This window comes from Amblyomma mixtum, chromosome 1 (assembly GCF_055824585.1).
Source record: "Amblyomma mixtum isolate Tamu chromosome 1, ASM5582458v1, whole genome shotgun sequence".
NCBI lineage: Eukaryota > Metazoa > Arthropoda > Arachnida > Ixodida > Ixodidae > Amblyomma > Amblyomma mixtum.
Genome location: NC_143012.1, coordinates 286,668,066 through 286,688,436, shown reverse-complemented (window position 1 = coordinate 286,688,436; position 20,371 = coordinate 286,668,066). Strand labels below are relative to the sequence as shown.

At 46.9% G+C, this 20,371-nt stretch overlaps 1 protein-coding gene across 6 annotated transcripts in view; it reads right to left on the bottom strand.

The window, feature by feature from the left end:
- Nucleotides 1-20,371, bottom strand: part of Ten-m (teneurin transmembrane protein Ten-m) — a 552,868-nt gene that overhangs the window by 352,937 nt on the left and 179,560 nt on the right. For 4 of the 6 annotated variants that reach the window (XM_089566254.1, XM_089566255.1, XM_089566256.1 and 1 more), the window contains exon 2: nucleotides 13,667-13,804. In XM_089566254.1, coding sequence (XP_089422380.1) covers nucleotides 13,667-13,766 — 100 coding nt within the window. In that variant the 5' untranslated portion in view covers nucleotides 13,767-13,804. Of the gene's footprint in view, nucleotides 1-13,666; nucleotides 13,805-20,371 lie in introns of those variants that run through there. The other 2 variants (XM_089566258.1, XM_089566259.1) reach the window with 1 other exon arrangement.

Genomic DNA, 20,371 nt, shown 5'->3' with positions numbered 1-20,371 from the left:
CAGGAACACAGCGAAGCTGTTTTGGACGCCTGCCGGTCTTAAGCTAAGCCTTGAGACATGGTTTGACTTCGTGCTTTTTTTCGAATAACGAATTAAGACAAAAAAAAAAAAAACCTGAAGCCTCTTTTGCCATCATGCACAATCTAGCTGACAGGCAGCGCTTAAACGACAAGAGTCCTTGTCTAAATGTTTCCTTGGGGACAAGAAAAAAAAAGAGAAAAAGCGCGAGTGAAGCACCTAGTCAGACGACAACAAATTAAGGTGCTTATGCTTAAAATTCACACATTTTAAATTTAGAAGGCTGCATTATTTGCCAACGTGGTCTTTTGGGCATCTTCGCTGCTCTTCCAGCTTAATTTATGCGCACTTTCTTGAACGATCTGATAAAATAGGGCTGAAGGTGCAAACCATTGAAAGCCTGAACGCGTACCTATGTCAAGAACTGCAAGGATTGATAAACGGATGCATTAACCTCGTATGTCGCCTAGCATGTCAAGCCTGAGAAAGAGAGAGAGAGAGACTCTTTAATGAAGAGCAGAGAATTTAGCCGGCGTTTAAAAATCGCTGGCATGCTACTCTGCGTAGGGAGGGGAATTTGGGAGATAAAGACAGAAAGAGAGCAGAGTGGAAGAGGTAAAAAAAAAACGAAGATAAAATGCGGCCATGAAATGGGTACTAAGGATGCAATGGCTAGTTTTGATGTAATCTATGGAGTGATGGAGTGCATAGTCCGTCAAATGAGCTGACGAAGTTCACTGCATGAAGAATGCATGAAGGTGACATGCTAGTGAATTTAAAGCTTATCGAGATGTCCAATGTCTTTTAAATATGTGAATAGAAAAGTCATTGCAAGTCTCTGTTGCCTAAGGCAGGCTAAGGGACCTAAAACTTTGTCTATTGTAAGGGGCACTGAGCAGAGCTTCTGCATGCAATGTTCATAGTACGCACGCTCGTTAGCATATGCAGGGCACTCAAGCAAGATATGCTCCACAGTTTCTATCGCGGCACAGTTGTCACAGTGCGGACTGTCCATTTGTCTAAAACGGTATCGTAAGCCGTTTGTATATGCAGCATTAAGACGAAGTCGATGATAAAGTGTTTCCAGATGTCGAGGAATTCTGGGTGAGAGTCTTGATCTAAGATGTGGGTCAATTGAGTGAAGAAATTGGTACTGATATGTCGGCAAACTCCAAAGCCGATACATTTCTTCGGAAGCAAAACTTTTGGCCACCTGGGACGCATCAGATTTCGTAAAAAAAGTTCTATGTATCTCCGATGTTGATGGCCCTTACGGGCCGCTTCATCTGCTTTTTCATTAGCCTGAATGCCACAGTGAGCAGGTACCCACTGAAATGTTATGCAGTGGCCTGCGGCAATAGCTAAATGATGTAGATATCCGATGTCCAGGGAAACTGGCTGGTGATTCGTTTTCTTCAGCAGGTTGGCCAGGATCTGGAGAGATGCTTTCGAATCAGTGAAGATAACCCAACGGTCGGCGGTTCGGCGCAGGTTGTAAGAAACAGCTTCCTTAATGCCGTGAAGCTCAGCTGTCGTAGAGGATGTCCTCCGCTGCAGCCGGTAAGAAAGGGCATGTCAAGCCTGTACGCTTACAGCTAGCCCTGGAAACTGCAAAACTTCCGTTCGTGCGAACAATATCCTAGTCTGGTTGGTTTGGTTTATGGGGTTTAACGCCCCAAAGCGACTAAGGCTATGAGAGACGCCGTAGTGAAGGTCTCCGGAAATTTCGACCTGCTGGGGTTCTTTAAAGTGCACTGACATCGCACAGTACATGGGCCTCTAGAATTTCGCCTCCATCGAAATTCGACCGTCGCGGCAGGGATCGAACCCGCGTCTTTCGGGGCAGCAGTCGAGCACCGTAACCACTGAGCCACCGCGGCGGCTTCAATATCCTAGTCAATACACAAGTAGAAATCACGTAGAAACGAAGAACTCCCCATGGAAGCAGGTGAAAGAGCATTTCTCCATAACATCCATAAACAAATTTTAGTACAGTCTTTGCCAAAAGTAACCAGGCTGCATAGTTTACTTCTCAGTCGTATGTTCCCTTACAAAAATGGGCGTTGAGTTTCTGGTGTCATGTTCATGCATTCCTTGTGACACATTAGAAAGTCACGACGAAGTCAGGTATTCATGTCTTTCGACAATAAAAACTCAGCAGAGACTCTTTTTCGTTAACACAGAAGATTTCCTTATGTCATCGGCCATCAGACACTCAAGTGACTTTTCTCGCCGTTAACCCCCATGCAGAATTGATTGATTGAAAACATCTTTATTTATTCAGTATTTTCAGAACATGTGGGTGGGCCGCCTAGTCCGGTAGTCCATTGGCTGCTGCTGCTGCGGTGGCCCTCCCCACCAGCCAGTGCTGACGGTCAGGATCATCGCTGAGCAGAATAGCCTCCCACTGCTCCTCCGAGGGGTTGGGAATGGGGTCAAGTAAGGGATTAAATTGGCATGCCCACACCATATGGTAGAGGTTAGCTACCTCTCCACAGTGTGGGCACTGCGGAGAGTATAGTGTAGGGTACTACAGGTCTAATTTAGCTGGTGTTGGGTATGTGTTGGTTTGTAGTCTCCTAAGGGTGTTCTCTTCTAACTTATTGAGGGATTTGTGTGGTGTTGGGTACTCCTTTCTGGTTGTTCTGTACGGCGCGAGATTGTCAGTATACACTGCTAAACCTATCAGGTAACGGTACAAAGATGTGGGAAGCACAATGGCTCTCACAACTCAATAGGCTCGCACTCACAACACCCGGCAGAGAACTGCTCGAGAAGATCCATGTTAATCAGCCCTATACAATTGACCAAAGGGAAGAGGTCCCACGCGATGTAAGAAGACGCATCAACGTGCACCCCATTCCGCGGAATATGCATCCCGCATATAACATCGAGAGGAGGAAGGCAAGAGGGGAAGCCCTGCAGAAGAAATGGGACAAGCAGACTAACACCCTTTACGTGGACGCAGCAGGACCACAGAATGGAGTCATGACTATTGTAGTCTCAACGCCTTCAGGGTCGATGGTGAACTGCACCTCGGTGAAAACATCTAACCCCACTCACGCAGAGGAGGCAGCTATTGCATTAGCTGTAGCATATAACCCCAACGCCGTTGTGCTCACTGATTCCCAGAACGCCTGTCGCAACTTCAATTACGGATTAATTCATAAGTCAGGGTTGTCATTGCTGACTAAGCATCCACCCAACCAAGCCTCAATCATCTGGTTTCCCGGTCACCTGGAACTACCAGGAGGAAACGAAGCCGCTCACAGGCATGCCCGAGCTCTTCTATACCGGGCGTCTCCCCCTGATGACCCCCATGCAGAAATATGCCACAACAGATTCAGATGTTATTTCACACCAATTTCTCTCATGCCATTGCCTTTGTGGTACGGCCAAAGGCATGCATGAAATAAATGCAGCAAGCGCCGGAGGCACTAAGAGGGAAGGGGGTTCATGGGGGGGGGGGGGGGGGATATAATTTACGCTTTTATGACTGTGTCGGCACTCTAGAAAGAGAGAGGTTGTTTACTGGTCAGTGAAGATTTTTTGAAAAAAAAAAATATGCTTGTCGACAGCTATTGAAACATTACGCGGAAAATTCGATTTTTTTTTTGCTCTTTAGTGTCCAGATTAGTGGTCGTTACGAGGCTATCCTTACGGGCATGAACGACCTGAACTGCGGAAGGAGAATCTACGGCTACGTCAAAGCCTTCCTCTCAAATAGAACGGCAACGATTGGCCTGGGGGAGCTCAGATCAGACAAATTTCTTACTCCAAATAAAGGAACACCTCAAAGATCGGTCATCTCCCCTACGCTCTTCAACATAGCCATGATTGGCTTGGCAAAACAGTTAAAAGCAATCGACGGCATACACCATGCCATGTATGCCGACGACATCACCATCTGGGTCAACACAGGCTCGCTCGGAGAGAAAGAAGAGAAATTACAAAAGGCAGCCACCTGCGTAGAGAACTACGTCAGAGAAAGAGGGCTAGCATGCTCCACCGAGAAATCAGAGCTCCTAAGAGTTTGGAGAGGAAAACAAAATCGCACAGTCCCCACTAGCGACGACTTAAAGTTGAACGTCTACCTCGACGGGAAGTCGATACCGGAAAAAACACTCATCAGAATCTTGGGGATGTGGATACAGTCAAACCAACGCTGCACTCACACTCTCGCCCTACTCAAAGCATCCACTCTACAAGTGGCCCGCATGATCACGCGCATCTCACACAGACGTCATGGCATGCGAGAGGAGGACACACTTAAGTTGGTCAGAAGCCTGGTAGTCAGCCGAGTGACATACAGCCTCCCCTACTATAATCCCATCAAGAGTGAGGTACAACAGGCGGACGTGATTCTACGCAAAGCCTACAAAACCGCACTCCACCTTCCTCACAGCACTTCAACTGAAAAGCTCCTAGCCCTAGGACTACACAACACTTTCGATGAATTGAGAGAGGCACAACTAGTCTCCCAACTGCGCAGACTACAACAGACCCCATCTGGCAGGGAGCTCCTAAAGAAACTGGGCCGCGCCGATCAAATTCAAGAAATACAGAGGACAGAAACAATTCCGGACGAATATCGCAACACACTAAAAGTAACGCCAATACCCCGGAACATGGATCCCAACCTACACAAAGCACGCAGAGAGGCAAGGGCTGAATACCTACAAAAGACATTAGCACCCCAAGAAACGACGGTATACGTGGACGCAGCCACATACACCAGAACAGCGGGGCAGCACAACAGCAATGCGGTAACAACGGTGATTGACTCAACCCTACGCGAGATCACCAGCGCATCACTACAAGACTGTACGATAGTCGAGGCTGAGGAAGCGGCCGTCGCTCTAGCGGCAGCGGAGGGCTATCGGTCTAAACGGTCTCTAAAAATCCTTACAGACTCACAAACAGCATGCCGCAACTACCTACGCGGCAGAATAGGGCACAGAGCGCTCCGCATACTCCGCTCTGGGGGCCACATAACACAACGACAAACAAACGAAGAACCAATCAGGCATACGATAGTATGGACGCCGGGACATACGGGAGTAACAGGGAACCAAGAGGCGGACAGGATAGCTCGAGGGTACACTTATTACCGAGCATCCAACGTAGGCGACCTCGAGGGGAACGAACCTGTACCCCAAGATTATTCGGCGATTCTAAATTATTACAAGGGCTGCAGAAAGCGGTATCCACCACCGGACAACTCCCTTAGCAGAGAGGACTCTGTCGCGTGGAGACAGCTACAGACGGGCTCCTACCCGAACCTACACGTACTCAACAAAATATATCCAACACAATACAATGACAAATGCCCTTGGTGCCAAGAACCCCCCACGCTGTACCACATAACGTGGGCATGCCAGAGGATAAGCGTGGTACCAGTGATAACAAACCCGAGTGCGGAGCAATGGGAGGGAGTGCTCTCCAGCGATCGTCGGGTCGACCAAGAAGGTCTGATTCGGCGAGCAAAACTGGCAGCAGCATCCAGCGGAGCCCTGGACTAAGGGCAACCGACCTTTGAGCAAGATGGACGAAGCCATCTCAAAACCGCCGAACACAATCCGAATCTAGAGCTAATAAAGTTTTCACTCACTCACTCGTTACCTGTGATCATTATTCAATGCGATGAACGTACCGCGCGGTGGCGTTAATACGAGTGACCAAAAAACGTGCTACCCGCAAGGGTGAAAGGAAGAACTTTTCTTTTTTTCTGCAAAGTGCAAAATATAGGTTTGAAGACACTGATACAGCAACGAACAACTTAATATCAAAGGCTGGCTCAGTCGCAGGCTCCATATATAGTGCGTCACGTCGAAAGCGTAAGCGCGCGCTGTTTTCAATATAACTCCGAACAGTGCAGAAAGGAACGCAACAAGAAAAAAAAAACAAGTGACAAGCATGCGATGTACCAGCGTACAAGATAAAAAATTCAGGGGGCACTTTGACTGTCTAAAGTGCGTAGAGGCGAAAGCGTTTTCCGCACCACTTTCAGTGCTTCTGTGGCACTGGTGGCGTCACATGTAATTGAGTACTAATTACTAAGTTATGACAAATCACTAATTAATGGTTAATCACTGATTAATGCCTGAATGCTAATTAACTGCTAATTAACCTTAAGCTTAAGCTTCGCCTTTAGGAGTGGAACGCGACAACGTGTTGTAGCGCTGCCAGGGAGTCCACGGAACGCCTCCACCCGTTCGGCGCGATGCCTTGCCGTTTCAACGCAACGGTTTTTGAGGAAAGGAAATGGCGCAGTAAATCTCTGTCATCTCGGTGGACACCTGAACCGCACCGTAGAGGAACGGAGGAAGTGGGAGTGAAAGAAGAAAGACGAAGATGGCCCGTTATGAAGAGAATGAAAATTTTATTTGAGGAAAGAAAATTACGCAGTAACTGTCTCACATATCTCGGTGGACACCCGTCAAAATTCAGGGGGGGGGGGGTGCACTTTTTTGACCTAAAGTGTGGTCACTGATGTGTGGTTAAGATGTTAAGCTTCGCCTCTAAGAGTGGAACGCGAGAGCGTCTTGCAACGCTGCCAGGGAGTCCATAGAACGCCATCGCCCATTCGGTTCTACGCCTCGTCCGTCGGTAAATTGGTTTTTGAGGAAAGGAAATGTATTTCTCTCTCATATCTCGGTGGACACCTAAACCTCGCCGGAAGGGAAGGGAGGAGGATGGCAGTGAGCGAAGGCACCGTATTCACTAGACGTGCCTTTGTTCATTCCAAACCATCGAGCTGGCATGGCGGAGTGGATAGCATGCTCGTGTCGCACTCCGAAGACCGGGGTTCGATTCCCGAGCTCGACCAATTTCTTACTAGGTTTTATTTATTTATATGGCCTGACTAGAGAAGTTAATTAGGCTAATTGGGTAATTAAGCAATTAACTAAGCTCAGTCCCACTTACTTGGAGCATCACTATATGGTCCCTTCAATTGGTTGCATGGTTACTAGCCAAAGTACAATTGGCCCCGTTTGAAATTGGCGCACTGTGACGTCACGACCGTTTCGACCAACTGAAAAGCGTGACATTCTCTGTGGACAACTGCTGCTTACAACGATGAGACATTAAAGGCTTTCGCCTTAAAAAAGAAGACAGCGCAGTCTCTCGATCTTCAGTCACCTCCTCATGTGTGTTTACAACATTCAAACGTTTAGCTGGATTAGAAAGATGTGAGTCGCTAACATGCTCGCAGGTTTTGAAGCTACCTAGCGCATTATTCGAGTAATTTGTGCCCCGGAGTGCAGTTTTGCACAACGCTGGGGTCTGTACCAAGGATTAGGAGCGCTAAGACAGTAAAACGGACAGCTGTCGCTCTGAGGCTTGTAGTTTCCCAAGCGGTTTGATACGGCCAATGCGCTGTATGTCAAGGCTCAGAATACGTTGGCACTTCCAACAGGCCTGAAAGGTCCTTATGAACAACGTTGTTTTCCCGTGCGAGCATGTAGATGCTCGCAATGGAAAGAACAAGAAACAACTGTGGCTGCGCATATCATGCCACATAACCTGGCTTGTTAACGTTGGTGGCGTGGTGTAGTGGTTGGCGTGGTAAGATGAGTCTGAGTCTGAGGTCAGCGGTTCGAATCCTCGTGAAGGCCAGCAGTTTTTTGTTTTTGCTCCACTTTTTTTTATTTTGGCTCTTATTTTGCATTAGTGATCCCCATATTTGGATCAGGTTTTGCAACGGCAGGTAGGACACGAGAGAGTCAAGAAAAAATCATCAGAAAAGCATACATTAAGAACCCACTAGAACCACGGTGGCCAATTTGTTTTAGAAAGCCATTAGGAATTCATTAGGAAAATCACCAGAAAGTCATGAGAAAGGCATAAGATCCTAATGTCAAAAGTCACTAGACTTTCTAAAGAAAGTCATTAGATTTTTTCTTAAGGGTTAAAGCTGTTATGCCAGCCATCAAGCTCTAAATATCTGTATAGCAAGAAGAAACCCTGCCCTCACCTTCAAAAAACTTTTTGATCTTTAGGGAAGCCGTAAGATCTCTAGTATACAAATGAGAAGCAAACCATGCAGCCTGGTTACTTTTGGAAAAGCCTGCATATCTATAGTGCTCTTGCTTTTCAAAACTGGTCGTCGTTGTTCAAGAAACGCTATATAAGCCTCACAATCACTTCCTTAGTTACTACCATTCTCACGGCACATGGATACAAGACTCGCCTTAGCACTGTTTCGTTCTTAAGTTGTTTCAACTCTCTATTCTTTCAGTGAGCCCTGTGGCGAAAGCTGTTTAGAAGCATACCTAGAGCACTAAATCTTGGCTCGTCATTCAGCCCCTCGGCAATCTCTACTCTTAGTTTTAATTCTCTATTCTATCTGTCCCTACCACATAAATTGAGTGTAAGTGAATAACGTTGCTATTTGCGTGATAACTACTCAGGAGGTGAAGAAGCGTACGTTGTGTCAACTGTCGAGGTCTTTGCGGTACCCGTTGCGACCGAGTGAGCCGAAGTTCGCACCCCACCACAGCTGTTCTGCCTCTGCTCGACGCGAATGCCTCGGGTTTCTGTGGCGACGAGCATTTGCGAACTCGCATTGCGTACTTAGACCCACGGAAGAGTGGTCGCCAGCATCAAACCATACACTCTTCCTTGCATAGCTATGAAGCGAGGCCGTGAAACCATTGAATCCGTTTTCTGTAGTCTGATAGAAGCCAGGAACGAAGTGGTAAATGCCCCTCAAGGGTGCTTGCCCGCCGCGTTGGCTCAGTGGTTATGGTGCTCGGCTGCTGACCCGAAATATGCGGGTTCGATCCCGGCCGTTAAGGCTGAATTTCGATGGAGGCGAAATTATAGAGGCCCGTGTACTGTGCGACGTCAGTGCATGTTAAAGAACCCCAGGTGGTCGAAATTTCCGGAGCCCTTCACTACGGCGTCCCTCATAGCCTGAGTCGCTTTGGGACGTTAAGCCCCATAAACCTAACCAAACCAAACCTCAAAGGTGCCCTCCAGCCAATGGCGTCGACCAATTCTCCTCACGTCGTGGTTAACCTCCTTGCATCTGCTATCGTGACACTGCAGAGGTTTGCAGAAGAAAGGGGACTAATCACGGCCTAATTAACGGCGGCGTCATGAAAATCGGTTGACTGCATTGGTTGGAGGGTTTCTTCTGAAGAACGTCTGGCTCTTTTCTTGAGACCCCATCTTGGCACGATAAGTGCGCGGCAGCCGGCGAAGCTCGTCGAGGCAGCGTGAAAGCGGCCGGCAGCTAAGAAGACCCCGCGCTGCCTTTTCAATCTTGTGGCAGCGTTGAACGGAGGTGTAGCTGCTTCGGTGTACCGTATATATAGCTATGGGCTTGACTTTAAGCTTCAAAAAGAAAAAAAAACTGATAAACGTAGGCTGGTTCAAATTTTTGAAATTCGGTTTTAACTGGAAGACCTCAGTGTTCTTGACATGACCACTGCTCCTAGCCAAGCTATCTAATAGGTGTCGCTCACCAGGAGTGCGGTGAGGTGATGACCCGTTAGATTAAATAGCACGGTTCCATTTTTTGAGATATCGCTCCGTCAGATTACATACCTCGCATCCCATTGTCATCAAATGTCGTCTGCGACCGTAGTGGTTCTCACTGTCGTCACCCGCCTACGGCAGTTGCTTGGTAAAGAAGGTGTCTTAATAGCATGTAAGGACACCCGAATCCATGCACAAGAGTCACGAAAAGATGTCATGTTCTGCGGTATTAAAGTGAAAATTTCAATGCTGTCGTCAGCACGCAGACCACGTGATGGCCTGCCCTCTTGCTCAAAACCCCAGCGATAGCAAAACAACCCGCGTTTTAGAATTCAACTCCCACTTGTGTTTTTATTCACTAATTTTATCACTTGAGTTACTTTTTTATTGGTGAGAGCATTTATTTCTGCATTTTGTGCTTTACCAGTAATTAAAGATATGTGCTTTAAGAAATGGTATGCGCAGGCTTACAAAGGAGCCGAAATAATCTTTGAGTGAGTTTTGATATTGCAGGAAAACCACAATTTTGATCGAAGAAAGAAAAAAAAACGGTAATATATTCTTGAGAAGGAATATCTGCGAAAAACGTTCCCCAAAATTTTCAAAAATAAAAAAGAAAAACAAAGCACAACGCCTACGTGTAGCGAAGTTTCCGATGAGTCTGCCTCAGGGTTGAGGTGGGCAGTGCCCGAGAGGACACGGAGGAAAGGTGAGATGGATAATACAGAGGACCACACTCAGCCCACACTTGTATATATGGGTGGTGCGACCCACGGAAGGTTGTTATCTAGCCTACTGAACGGTGGGCTATGAAGTTGGAAGTTCAAGTCGCAGCTTGAATAGTTGAATAGTTGCAAGTACAGCCACGGGAGGAAAAAAAAAACAGCACTAGACAAAACAGAATGCATCAGAAGAGTGCTTATAAAACGACACAGCGACAAAACGGCGCCCGGAAAAATATTAAGACGGAAGAAGAGTCCAGGAAAAACGGCACAACGATAAACAGCGTACCACAGCAGCTTGCTTGAAGAGTGCGTGTGGCAGAACTTGTAGTTATGCTACTTGTTCACTCGCTTGGCTTCAATGATCTAGTTTTTTCTTTACTATCTGTTAGTAGATTAGGTTGTCTTAAGTACGACAGCGCAAACTCACCTTTAGGCATCGTAGAGTACCTCAAATCTTATGTTCAGTGCGTAAACATCAGACTTCACTACGACTGCGGATACTCGACGATAATAAACGAGAAATAACGTTGCTGTCGCAGTACATATTAGCTAACGAAAATTTACCCAGCGAGGTGGGTTGCCTAGGCTAGCTAAAGCGAAAAAATAAAAGCAGGTGGAGGTCCGGGCCAATTTCATTTCTGTCACCCATATTCTGCTTGCATAACAAAGAAAAAAAACTAGATCATAAAAGCCAAGCAACCGTGGACTGGATAACCAAAGGTTGTGCCATATACGCACCCCTCAAGTAAAGCTCCCATGTACTGCGATGCGCTGTTTCGTCGGACTGTTTTTTTTTTTGCTTATGCTCTTCTGTCGTCGTGGTGCTTTTTCCGTGTGCTGTTTAGTCACTCTGATGTTTTTTGCAGCCTGCTGTTTTGAGGCATGCTGTTTTGTCCTGCACCCTTCTGTCAAGACGCCTGGCGCAATGCCTTAAGTCTAGCGCATTGAGAACTTAAGCCTATCGAAATGAGATGCGAGGTTGCTAGTTGCTCATGCAGTGATGCTGTCATCTATTCGTTGATGCTCCTTCCCATCTGGACTAAATAGACCGGTGCGTAACATGACAGCGGGATCCTATAAACAACCCCTTAGGCACATGTCATGAACTTACTGTGAGGCTTAACAAGAGAATACCATTTTGTGTTCGCGTCAGTTCTTTTCGATTTTAATTCAATGCATAAGGCTAGAAGTTTTTGAGGCTCTGAAATTACATCTGGCACTTCGTGCCTTTCCCCCACTTTTTTTTTTTTAGCCTGTGTGACAGAGTAAGCACGTTAAGCAAAACAACAGGTCTGTTATCCCTTCGTTTTTCATTTTCACCTTTCCCTTAAGACGGTCATGAGCGCCTTTCAAGCAACCAACATCAACAATGAGTTTGAGTACAGAACTGCCTTTAGCCGTGCGGGCTGCAAGGTAATGCTTTCATGAACCATGTAGTCTCATGACTTCTTCAGCGCGTGCTCGAAGCACTCAGCCGCAATGCTGGGTTTTCTCTTCTTTGAATATGCTGAGTCACATGAAAACAAGCTGTTTTCGCTTCTTGCTTGGTATTCCAAGTCCAAATCGCAACCGATTTTAATTTCGAGGTCTCGCATTTACTTATGAAGCCATCTCTGACAATTGCCTTCAATTCCTTGACCTTGCCTTTGAAATCACTTGCATGCACCCTACTTCTCTTAGGCGAGCGTCTCGCTATTTCTGCCTCGAAACTTCACATCACGAACTTCGTCACGCGCACTGGCCGCGGAGTAAGACGCAGCCAGGATCTCAGCGGCGAACGCAGTGACGCGATAACCCGACGGAAGTTTAGGAAACTCCTCCGGCTTCCTTCCAGCTCTTGTGCGCGCAACGCAAGGCATTCGTGCAACTCGGGAGGCTTCAACCGCGAGCGGAGGGGAGGCACCCGTAGTACCGACATAGCTCCCTTGAATGGGGTTGGTGCGGAGCCGTTCATTAGGGGAAAATCCGAGAGGGGACTCAACATAATGGCGCTGAGGAAGAAAGAGAGGGACAAGGAGCCGACGATGGAGGCCTCTTGTTATACAAGCGGAGGAGGTCTCGCTCATAACATAGAAAACGTCGATGTCGTTCAGAGCGTCGTTCATGGAGAAAACGGCAGAGCTCGCTGCGCGTTCGTGGCGGCATCCGGGGCGGGTTGAATAACCGGAATGGCATTGTTTCTTTACGAAGTTGAAAGGTGTCGCACGCTAGCCACCTGGGTGGGGCTATGTAAAATGTGAGTGTATTACAGCAGCAGCAGCCAAAGGCCCGTTTCCCGGTTGTGCGGTGTCGTTGTCAGCGTCGTAACACGAAGGAATGCGAGGAAGAAAAAAGTGAGGGAAACAGACTGCAGCAAGTGGAGCGTGCCAGGCAGACTGGTTCTCTCATTGCGCCTATCACACCAGATGAGCTTGACAGTGCGGGGCCCGTGAACACACGCGGACGCATGACCGTCAATGACGCATGCCCATCATACACCCCTACCTCCCCACACCCCTACCATCTCACGCCCCTGCTCTACATCCTGCTCAGCATCAAGTTTTCGTACCAACCCAGCTGGCGCTGAAATTTGCATTACCGAAAGGGTAAACGTCTAATAAATGAGTACATTATTTATTTATCAGTTAAATGTACATTAAAGTTTCTTCTGCGATTCTATTATACCACGAGGGAACGTGTAATCGATTCTAGCATTCCTTCAAAGCACATGCGTCTAGTCAACCGGGAGTGAGTTTTTCGACCGAATCCCACCTGGGCAAGCACTCTGTGTGTGGTGGTTCCAGAACAATAGAGAAAGAAAAAGAAAAAAAAAACAAGTAGGAATTCATACAGAAGCACGCCACACTTTCGAGCGCGCCCGGTCTCCGTTGAGACCAACGTAATTCGTCGAGACGCACTACGACGGAGGGGCCGTTTAGCGTAGGCTCAGTCAGGGAGCTATCAGCATAAAAAAAAAAATTAAAAGTAATCGCTCTACGTTGTTTTGTTTGCCTGCGACAGCGATGGAAATCAGTGCACCGGAATGTTTGACAATGGTGCCCCTAGACTGCGATCACATACATGTATGTTAGACTTCGTACCTACTGATATACTTGATGGCGCGCTGTTCACGGCAGACGCGTGGCAACAACTGATAATAACGTTTTTGGCTCTAAATGCATCTTTAATCGTATTTTAAAGTCAGCTACAAGTATTTCGCGCCCTTTGCTTTCTGCAACAACGTCTGAACAGCACTCTGTGGAACGGAACACTATATCAAAAGGTTGTTATAGCGTTTTGACAATTTTGTGGAACTGTAAGTACTTGTACCATAAAAGAGAAGAGCTGCAACTTGCTCAAAACTTTGCGGTCATATCTTGTTTGAGCGCATTTGAGGGCAGTTATGGCAAGAGTGCGTACAAATATTCGTTGCATGCAAATAGAGAAGAGATACCTACTTTGTCCGTCCTTGTCATCTTTCCTCAAGGGCTCTTCGTAGTATCCGTCCGACTCTATCGTCTCGTAGATTCTGCTGTCGCAGTCACTTGAACCCGGCATTGCTTTACAGTTTCCAGTGATGTGGGCCTGAAGAGTTACTGTAAAAAAAGGGCTACGTAAGGACATGCTCGCGTGGATTGACCCAAACATGCAAAAGTGCAAGCATTTTGCTAAGAGAAAGTTTCTTTTCGAAAACATTCTAAGATCCAGTGAACTTCAAATGAAGCGCTCGAGTATCTACCACGGCAACTTTTATGTTTTGTCGAGATGCGTGATGAAAAGGAGAAATCTCCACTGCGGTGAAAGGAATAAGAAACACTGGGAGCAGAGAAGGGCCACTTTTACTGCCGCCATTTGCACTGAGAGTGTTTTCTGGCCGTTGTCATAGCTTAGCCACGGCGGTGCTCTTAGCGTTACGATCGGCCGTAAAGACGAAAGAGGGCGCGATTGACTGCGTACGGCAAACATCCCCGGCAGAGACGAAGCGACGAGCGCCGCGAAGAGAAATGCCCGGCCATAGCTCCCAAGCACAGTCGTTCAGAAGCCGTGCATTCGCAGTGGAGCCGCGGAAGATCGGCGAGACTACCGAGGGCACCTTCCCGAATTAACCGGTGGCACTCTAGGGAACACAAAACGCGCTTTGCAATGGCCTAAAACTGCCATCGGCTGTATGCGACGGGATCCTTTAATTGCTCGCGCAAAAGAGTGCGCCACGGGGCAGCGTGCAGTAATGGCGCTTTTGCCCGGCTGGTTCACCCACTGTCCCCCGCACGCTCGTTACGTTCGTCTTCATCTGGGGCCGAACAGAGCCGGCAGGGGACGCCCCCTTCTCGGGAGGCACGCACCGGGAGAGGCACGTGCTCGCAGCAAGTCTTTTGTTTTCTCAGCCGTACTCGATGGCCAAGAAAAGTTAGTCCGAGGAAAGAGGCTGCGCAATCAGCTTTAGCGTAGACACCGCCTCGAGTGCGAGCGAGTGCCCGAGGTTGTCTTTTGTGACCTGCTCTACCGTGAAAGAGGAACCGTGGGCCGATAAACTCCGAGTGGGGCGTGAGCGTGGCCCTTGTGTGTGTTCTATGCACCGGTGTGTCCTTTATTTCTCTGCACTTATTTCTGGCCCGCCTCGTGCTTCTTTCGCGAACAGTCCTCGACAGGAGTGAACAATAGGTGCGGGCGCCGTAGATGATGAGGAGAACGGCGCCTTTGTGAGGATGCCTAAGCAAACAGACAGTTCCGACGATGGCAGAAGCGAAAGGGGGGGGGGAGATAAGCTTGCGATACTTTCTGCTCGGCACTCAGTTGCGTCAGTTTCCTGCTATAGTGCGAATAAGCTGCAGAAAGCTTTTCAATCTGGAAACACCTGAGTGTAAAAGGCGCGAGAATAGAGTATGTCATGTAACAGACCAGAAGGGCGCAGAAAGACTTTTAATGCGAAATCATTAAATGGCTCATCGACAATGAAACACAGTGTCTTTGACCAGCAGCAGTGGTTCGAAAGCTCCCTAATGACGTCGCCATGGTCTCACGTGACGTCAGCAGTAGACCATAACATAGTGACGTCTACATCAAAGAAAAACAAAATTTCATCCGAAAGGGCGGGGAGTTGAGCCAAGGACTTCCTGACTGCATTGCGAGAACGCAGTCAATATGCCACAAAGGTGAACCTAGTGTATGCCTTTTCTTACGACTGCGCGCTAATGAGTAGGTATGTGTCATCAGAGAGGGAGAAATATCGAATGAACCTCGTAACACAGCTCACGATGAGACAGTGCTTTCCCATTCAAAGCACGTAAGTATAGTCAGCGCCCTCTGTAATATTTGGGCAGCAAAGATGGCGCTTTTGTAGCAGTTGGAATTAGGCTTAAGAGTGCTGTAGACGAAAGCGGGCCCACACTTTAATCTAAACTATTGACTTGCACTGAATAGACCAGCACCTCATTGGAAGAAACTAGTTAAGAGGAAGACACGAGTCCGTGGAGGGTGAAACAGGAGAGCCCAGAGAAAGAGTGCAAAAATCGCTGACATGCTGCGTTGTGTCAGGGAGGGACGGTTAAAAGAGAAAGGCTATAGCGCAGCTGAGTGTACAAAAAGTAAAAAAAATGATAACGTGCAAAAAAAACGCGGCCGACTATTGGGATGTATACATAAGAAATGGGGATGCAAAAAATTTTGAAGTTAAAATTTGTATACATTTGTATTTGTATACAAGAAGGCAAAGAGGAAGTTGGACACCCGATGCTGCTGCGAGGAGCCTGACAAGGGGCCTGAAAAAGCATTGTCAGTGGCATATTACGAAAGGATCGAGGAATCAGCGTCGTCAGACGCATGCGGACATGATGCTACTTAGAGAGGACGCTGCCCATTCGTGCAGCAATACGAAGAGAAGACGGCGCCGCAGCGACTGATATGGCGAAGCCAGCGCCAATATTAGCGCACCGTTTTTTTGGGAGAAAGATCGGGGGATACGCGCGCACCTATATCGCCTTTCCCGGTGCGCGCCTGTTTGTTCGCGTTCCGGTACGCCCTTCGGACGATTCTCGGGGCGCGCTGCTCGCTAAGCCTAACGAGGATGGCACACAGCACGACTGCGACGGAGACGACTATCACACTACACAAACAGGGCGTTCTTGCTGGGGATCCGGGCCGAGCTCTCGTGCGCCGGCCCAACGTGGCTGCTCCTGAGAACGCTTGAGACAGAGTCTGGGGCTGCGAACCGTGACAACCATGCGGGTGAGTTTTTGGTAACGAATACTCTAAACACTCAAGCGCGCTCTAGGGCTCTGGAGAGGTTAGGGAAGAACAAACACTACTGTTCTGGGATGCTGCGTTTCCGTTCAAAACACGGTTATTTCACGGATGGTGAACAAACAGCGGCCAGGATGCTGCTGCACGCGGAGAGAGCAAACACTGCTCGTCTTGGTTTCAACACCCGAAAGGAATTTTTCGAAGAGAATTGTATAGATTTAGTACGGGAAACTAAATGAAAATAAATAGACACACAATGACATTTACATATTGTTTCTCTTCTTCATTCATATTTGTCATATCTAAATCATTTCGTTGAGAAAAATCACGCTATTATTGAGGACAGTGAATAAATTTCTTTGTGGAACGACGTCGTCCTCTTTTCGAGGGTGCGAGTGTGTGTACGTGTATAGACCAAAACCGATCTATGACGCAAGCAAGAAGCGGTGGCTCTGCTATCAACTTCGCTGCCGTTGCTATGGAAGTTACAGTTCGGGGCACGGCCCATGGTAATGAGTGGTAAATAAACCTTGTCAAAGTAGTTTTCTGATATCACAGTGCACGAATGAGGCCGTTCCTTGAATACAAAAAGCCGAGTACACCCTATAGAAAATAATGTGAAGGTATGGAACGTCATTTAAAAGGTGACGCATCTTTAAAAGAGCGTAATATAAGCGTACCGGAGTGACACCAGGGGAGGGGGAGATGGAGTGCTGCGAGGAGGATCGACCCATAACTAAACGTTCCAAAATAAATTTCTCATCACAAAGCATACCTGAAGGCGGCCGTGCGTAAACCCAGCCACGCAAATTTAAAAAGAGCACAAAAAGCATGCAACGTCGTTTCCAAGCTGAGAATTTTTAAAACGTGATGATAAATATTTGTTGTGATTGTTGTGAACCGCATGCGCTACTGACACGTGTCGGGCTTATCTTATATGAGGTCCACCGACCAAGCCATCTGTTATCGGCAGTGGTCCCGGTGACGTCACTAGCCCAGAGGCTATAAAAACTACTAACCGTCAATAAAGCTCGTTCCTTCTTCTTCGCCAGACATGCCCCTTACAAACTTGTGGTGCTCAGTTAGGTGAGATGGGCGCTTCTACAAGCTTCTCGGGTAGTTTGACATACTGTCGCTTGCACTATATTTCTTTGCAAATACAGCCTTCAGACTCGAGAGCCTGGGCAGTTTTTCATGAAAGGTAGTTCTGAAACGGCACAATAAGCGACCGCGCACCGCAAAAGACGACAGTGACGACGGTACAACCGGCTGGTTTCGGCGTCTGCGATCCCCCTTCCATTGTAACCACGGTGTTGGTCTATGCGTATACTCCGTTTCATACATCCTTGGTCCCGGCTCAGGACCTATTGAACGCCTAACATAAAGGCTGTTAATAAAAAGTGTCACACCACCACCACCACCACCACCGTTTCATACATAGCAGGTAACGCTGTGGAGGCTACAGAAATAGTGCGTCCTTGAAACCATATTACTCCACCATGTATCATTTGTCCTTCTCGAATCCTCAGTGAGTTTTTGGACGAAAAAAAAGAGCGATATAAAGTCAAGCAGCAACACTGAAAATTATGATCGAAGCTGTGAAGCGCTCGGTACCTGGACACTTTGCCTGTAATTTTCACAGAGTGTAAACTACTTTTTAGGCGCGGATGGAGTAAGGGCGACTTGCCCTGCAAGTCGCGTATCAGACAGCCAAAGCCATTCTTACTGCTTGAAGTCTCGATGAGTTTGGGGACGATAATGTGGCAAAAGGTAAATTGAAGTCTAGGAAATTGTCCTTCATGGCACTCAAGATCTGTCGCAACGAAATACGCTTGCGTCCACTTTGGTTGTAGGGCGGACTACTTTTTGGATGCGGACTTAGCCCGCGCGAACAGGCACGCTAGCTTTGGCAGCGTTGCCTGCTATGTATAAAACGGGGTATATGTACAGATTGCTTTCAATAAAATTAATTGAAAGTCACAACTCATCCTTTGAATTTTTTTTTGGTTGGTACGTTATTTTTGTTCACCGTTTTCTCTCAATCTTCAAAACTTCTGTCAAATAACATTGATAACTATGCAAAAAACATCCAGCAGTGCTTCACATTGTGATGTAATTGTACTCGGCGCATGGAATAAATTTTCAGAGATGTTTGAAGTAATCAGATTTAACTCTTTTTTTTTTGCAGTGCGGAATCACATCTATATTGGAAATGCTTATAAATCGTAAACAATTATAAGTTTCTGCAGTAAATGCCAAAAGCTTTTTCGAAAGAGAAAAGAAGTTAGCTAGGATTCCATTTGGCGGTTTATAATAAACAGAAAATGCACCATAGTAGTAAATACAAATGCCCGAAAGTCTGCAGTTCACAGTTCAGCGAACATGACTGCACGATACAAGACATAAAACCCGAGATAAAGTATTCGGTAGCTGTTTTTTTTGTTGTTGTTGAGTGAACGAACGTTTATGTGCCGCATTTCAATGAATCTGCATAATTACTTGCGACAGGAATGGTTAAGTCGTGTGCCAATGAGATTGTATTTGCCGTCACCTGAATCCGATGATCTTTATAATACTGCCAGCCTTAATTCGAAAACTGTTTATGCGTGATTGACACTTAACAATCTGCAAAGAATTACAGCCCAGACAAAAGAAGTAATTTTTAGGCCGGAATATAAGCAAATAAAGAGCAATCATATTAAATTTCTACACAAAAGTGAAACGATCAAAATAGTAAGTAGAGTTCAAACAATTGTAGTTTCCTTTACCTAAACCACGCTTCTGGATACACACATCAAATTGGGTTTAGGTAAGCTATCTCGTGTTGTTGGTATGATGGCGTGGCACAGAGCTTTATTTCTTTTCAAGATGAGGGATATTACTTGCATTACGCTCTCTTTTCCGCCCCTGTAATCTTGTCTCGTGGGATGAGGCCCGATCACCGCTGCAGATCTCGAGAAAACCCATTTTCTTTCAACAAAAACTTGTTCAGGCGCTATTTAATGTTCTTTGTGTTTCTTATACTTCTGAGTTATTTATAAAAGCGAATCTAAAAACTGGGTTCATTCTTTATAATTGCCATTTAGGTCTAGCCTTCAAACGGGAGGTGAAAGGAAACCTGTAGTTTCTTTAGCAGTAGTCTAATATTGGTGAAATAAAGCTTTCATATTCCATACGCCGCACGGAACAGCGCAAGGTTGTCACTGTGCGGGTAAATTATTCTACACAGAATATATCATTACTGTCATCTCTTTTGAATTTGCTTTAGAAGTCAGGTATTTATTTAGAAAAAAAAATTCTGTACGAGCACTACGCGAGTATTTTATCGATCGGTGTTCTCGAGACAAAAGGGAATTGTATTGTCTTGCGCGTTTTTTTTCTCGATCCTACGAATGTTTAATGTAAATTTGAACTACTGTACTTAAATCTGTGCGGTTGCTGCCTCTCTTGTACTGGAGGCTACGAGCTTCAGTAAAGTCGAGTCTCTTACCCGCAGTCTTCTTCATCACAGATGGAGTTAGTCAGTATTGTTACTATTACAACTGCGAACTGAAATATCATTACAAGAGCATTTCCGCGGCGGGTTTTTATTAAAATAAAGCAACATGCCCAGCAGTGAGCCGTCACAACCGCCGGACAACCGCGGCTGGTTTTGGCTTTAGTTGCTGTACTGAGCCAAAAGTTTCCAACGCAGCCTCATGTTCTCCTATTCAGTTACTGCGCGGCCATTTCTTGGAGAGTTCCTGGACAGAAAACCAGGTGATTCGGCGAGCGCTTGGTGCCCAGGTCTTTGGTACATGGAGGTAAAATCGACCGTGTAGCGGAAGGGATTCTAACCTCGACCGCAGTGACGTCAACAATGGCTTCCCGCTTTCAAGAGACCTCGATCGCAGCGCCACCGGAAACGGGTGGTGTCATCAACG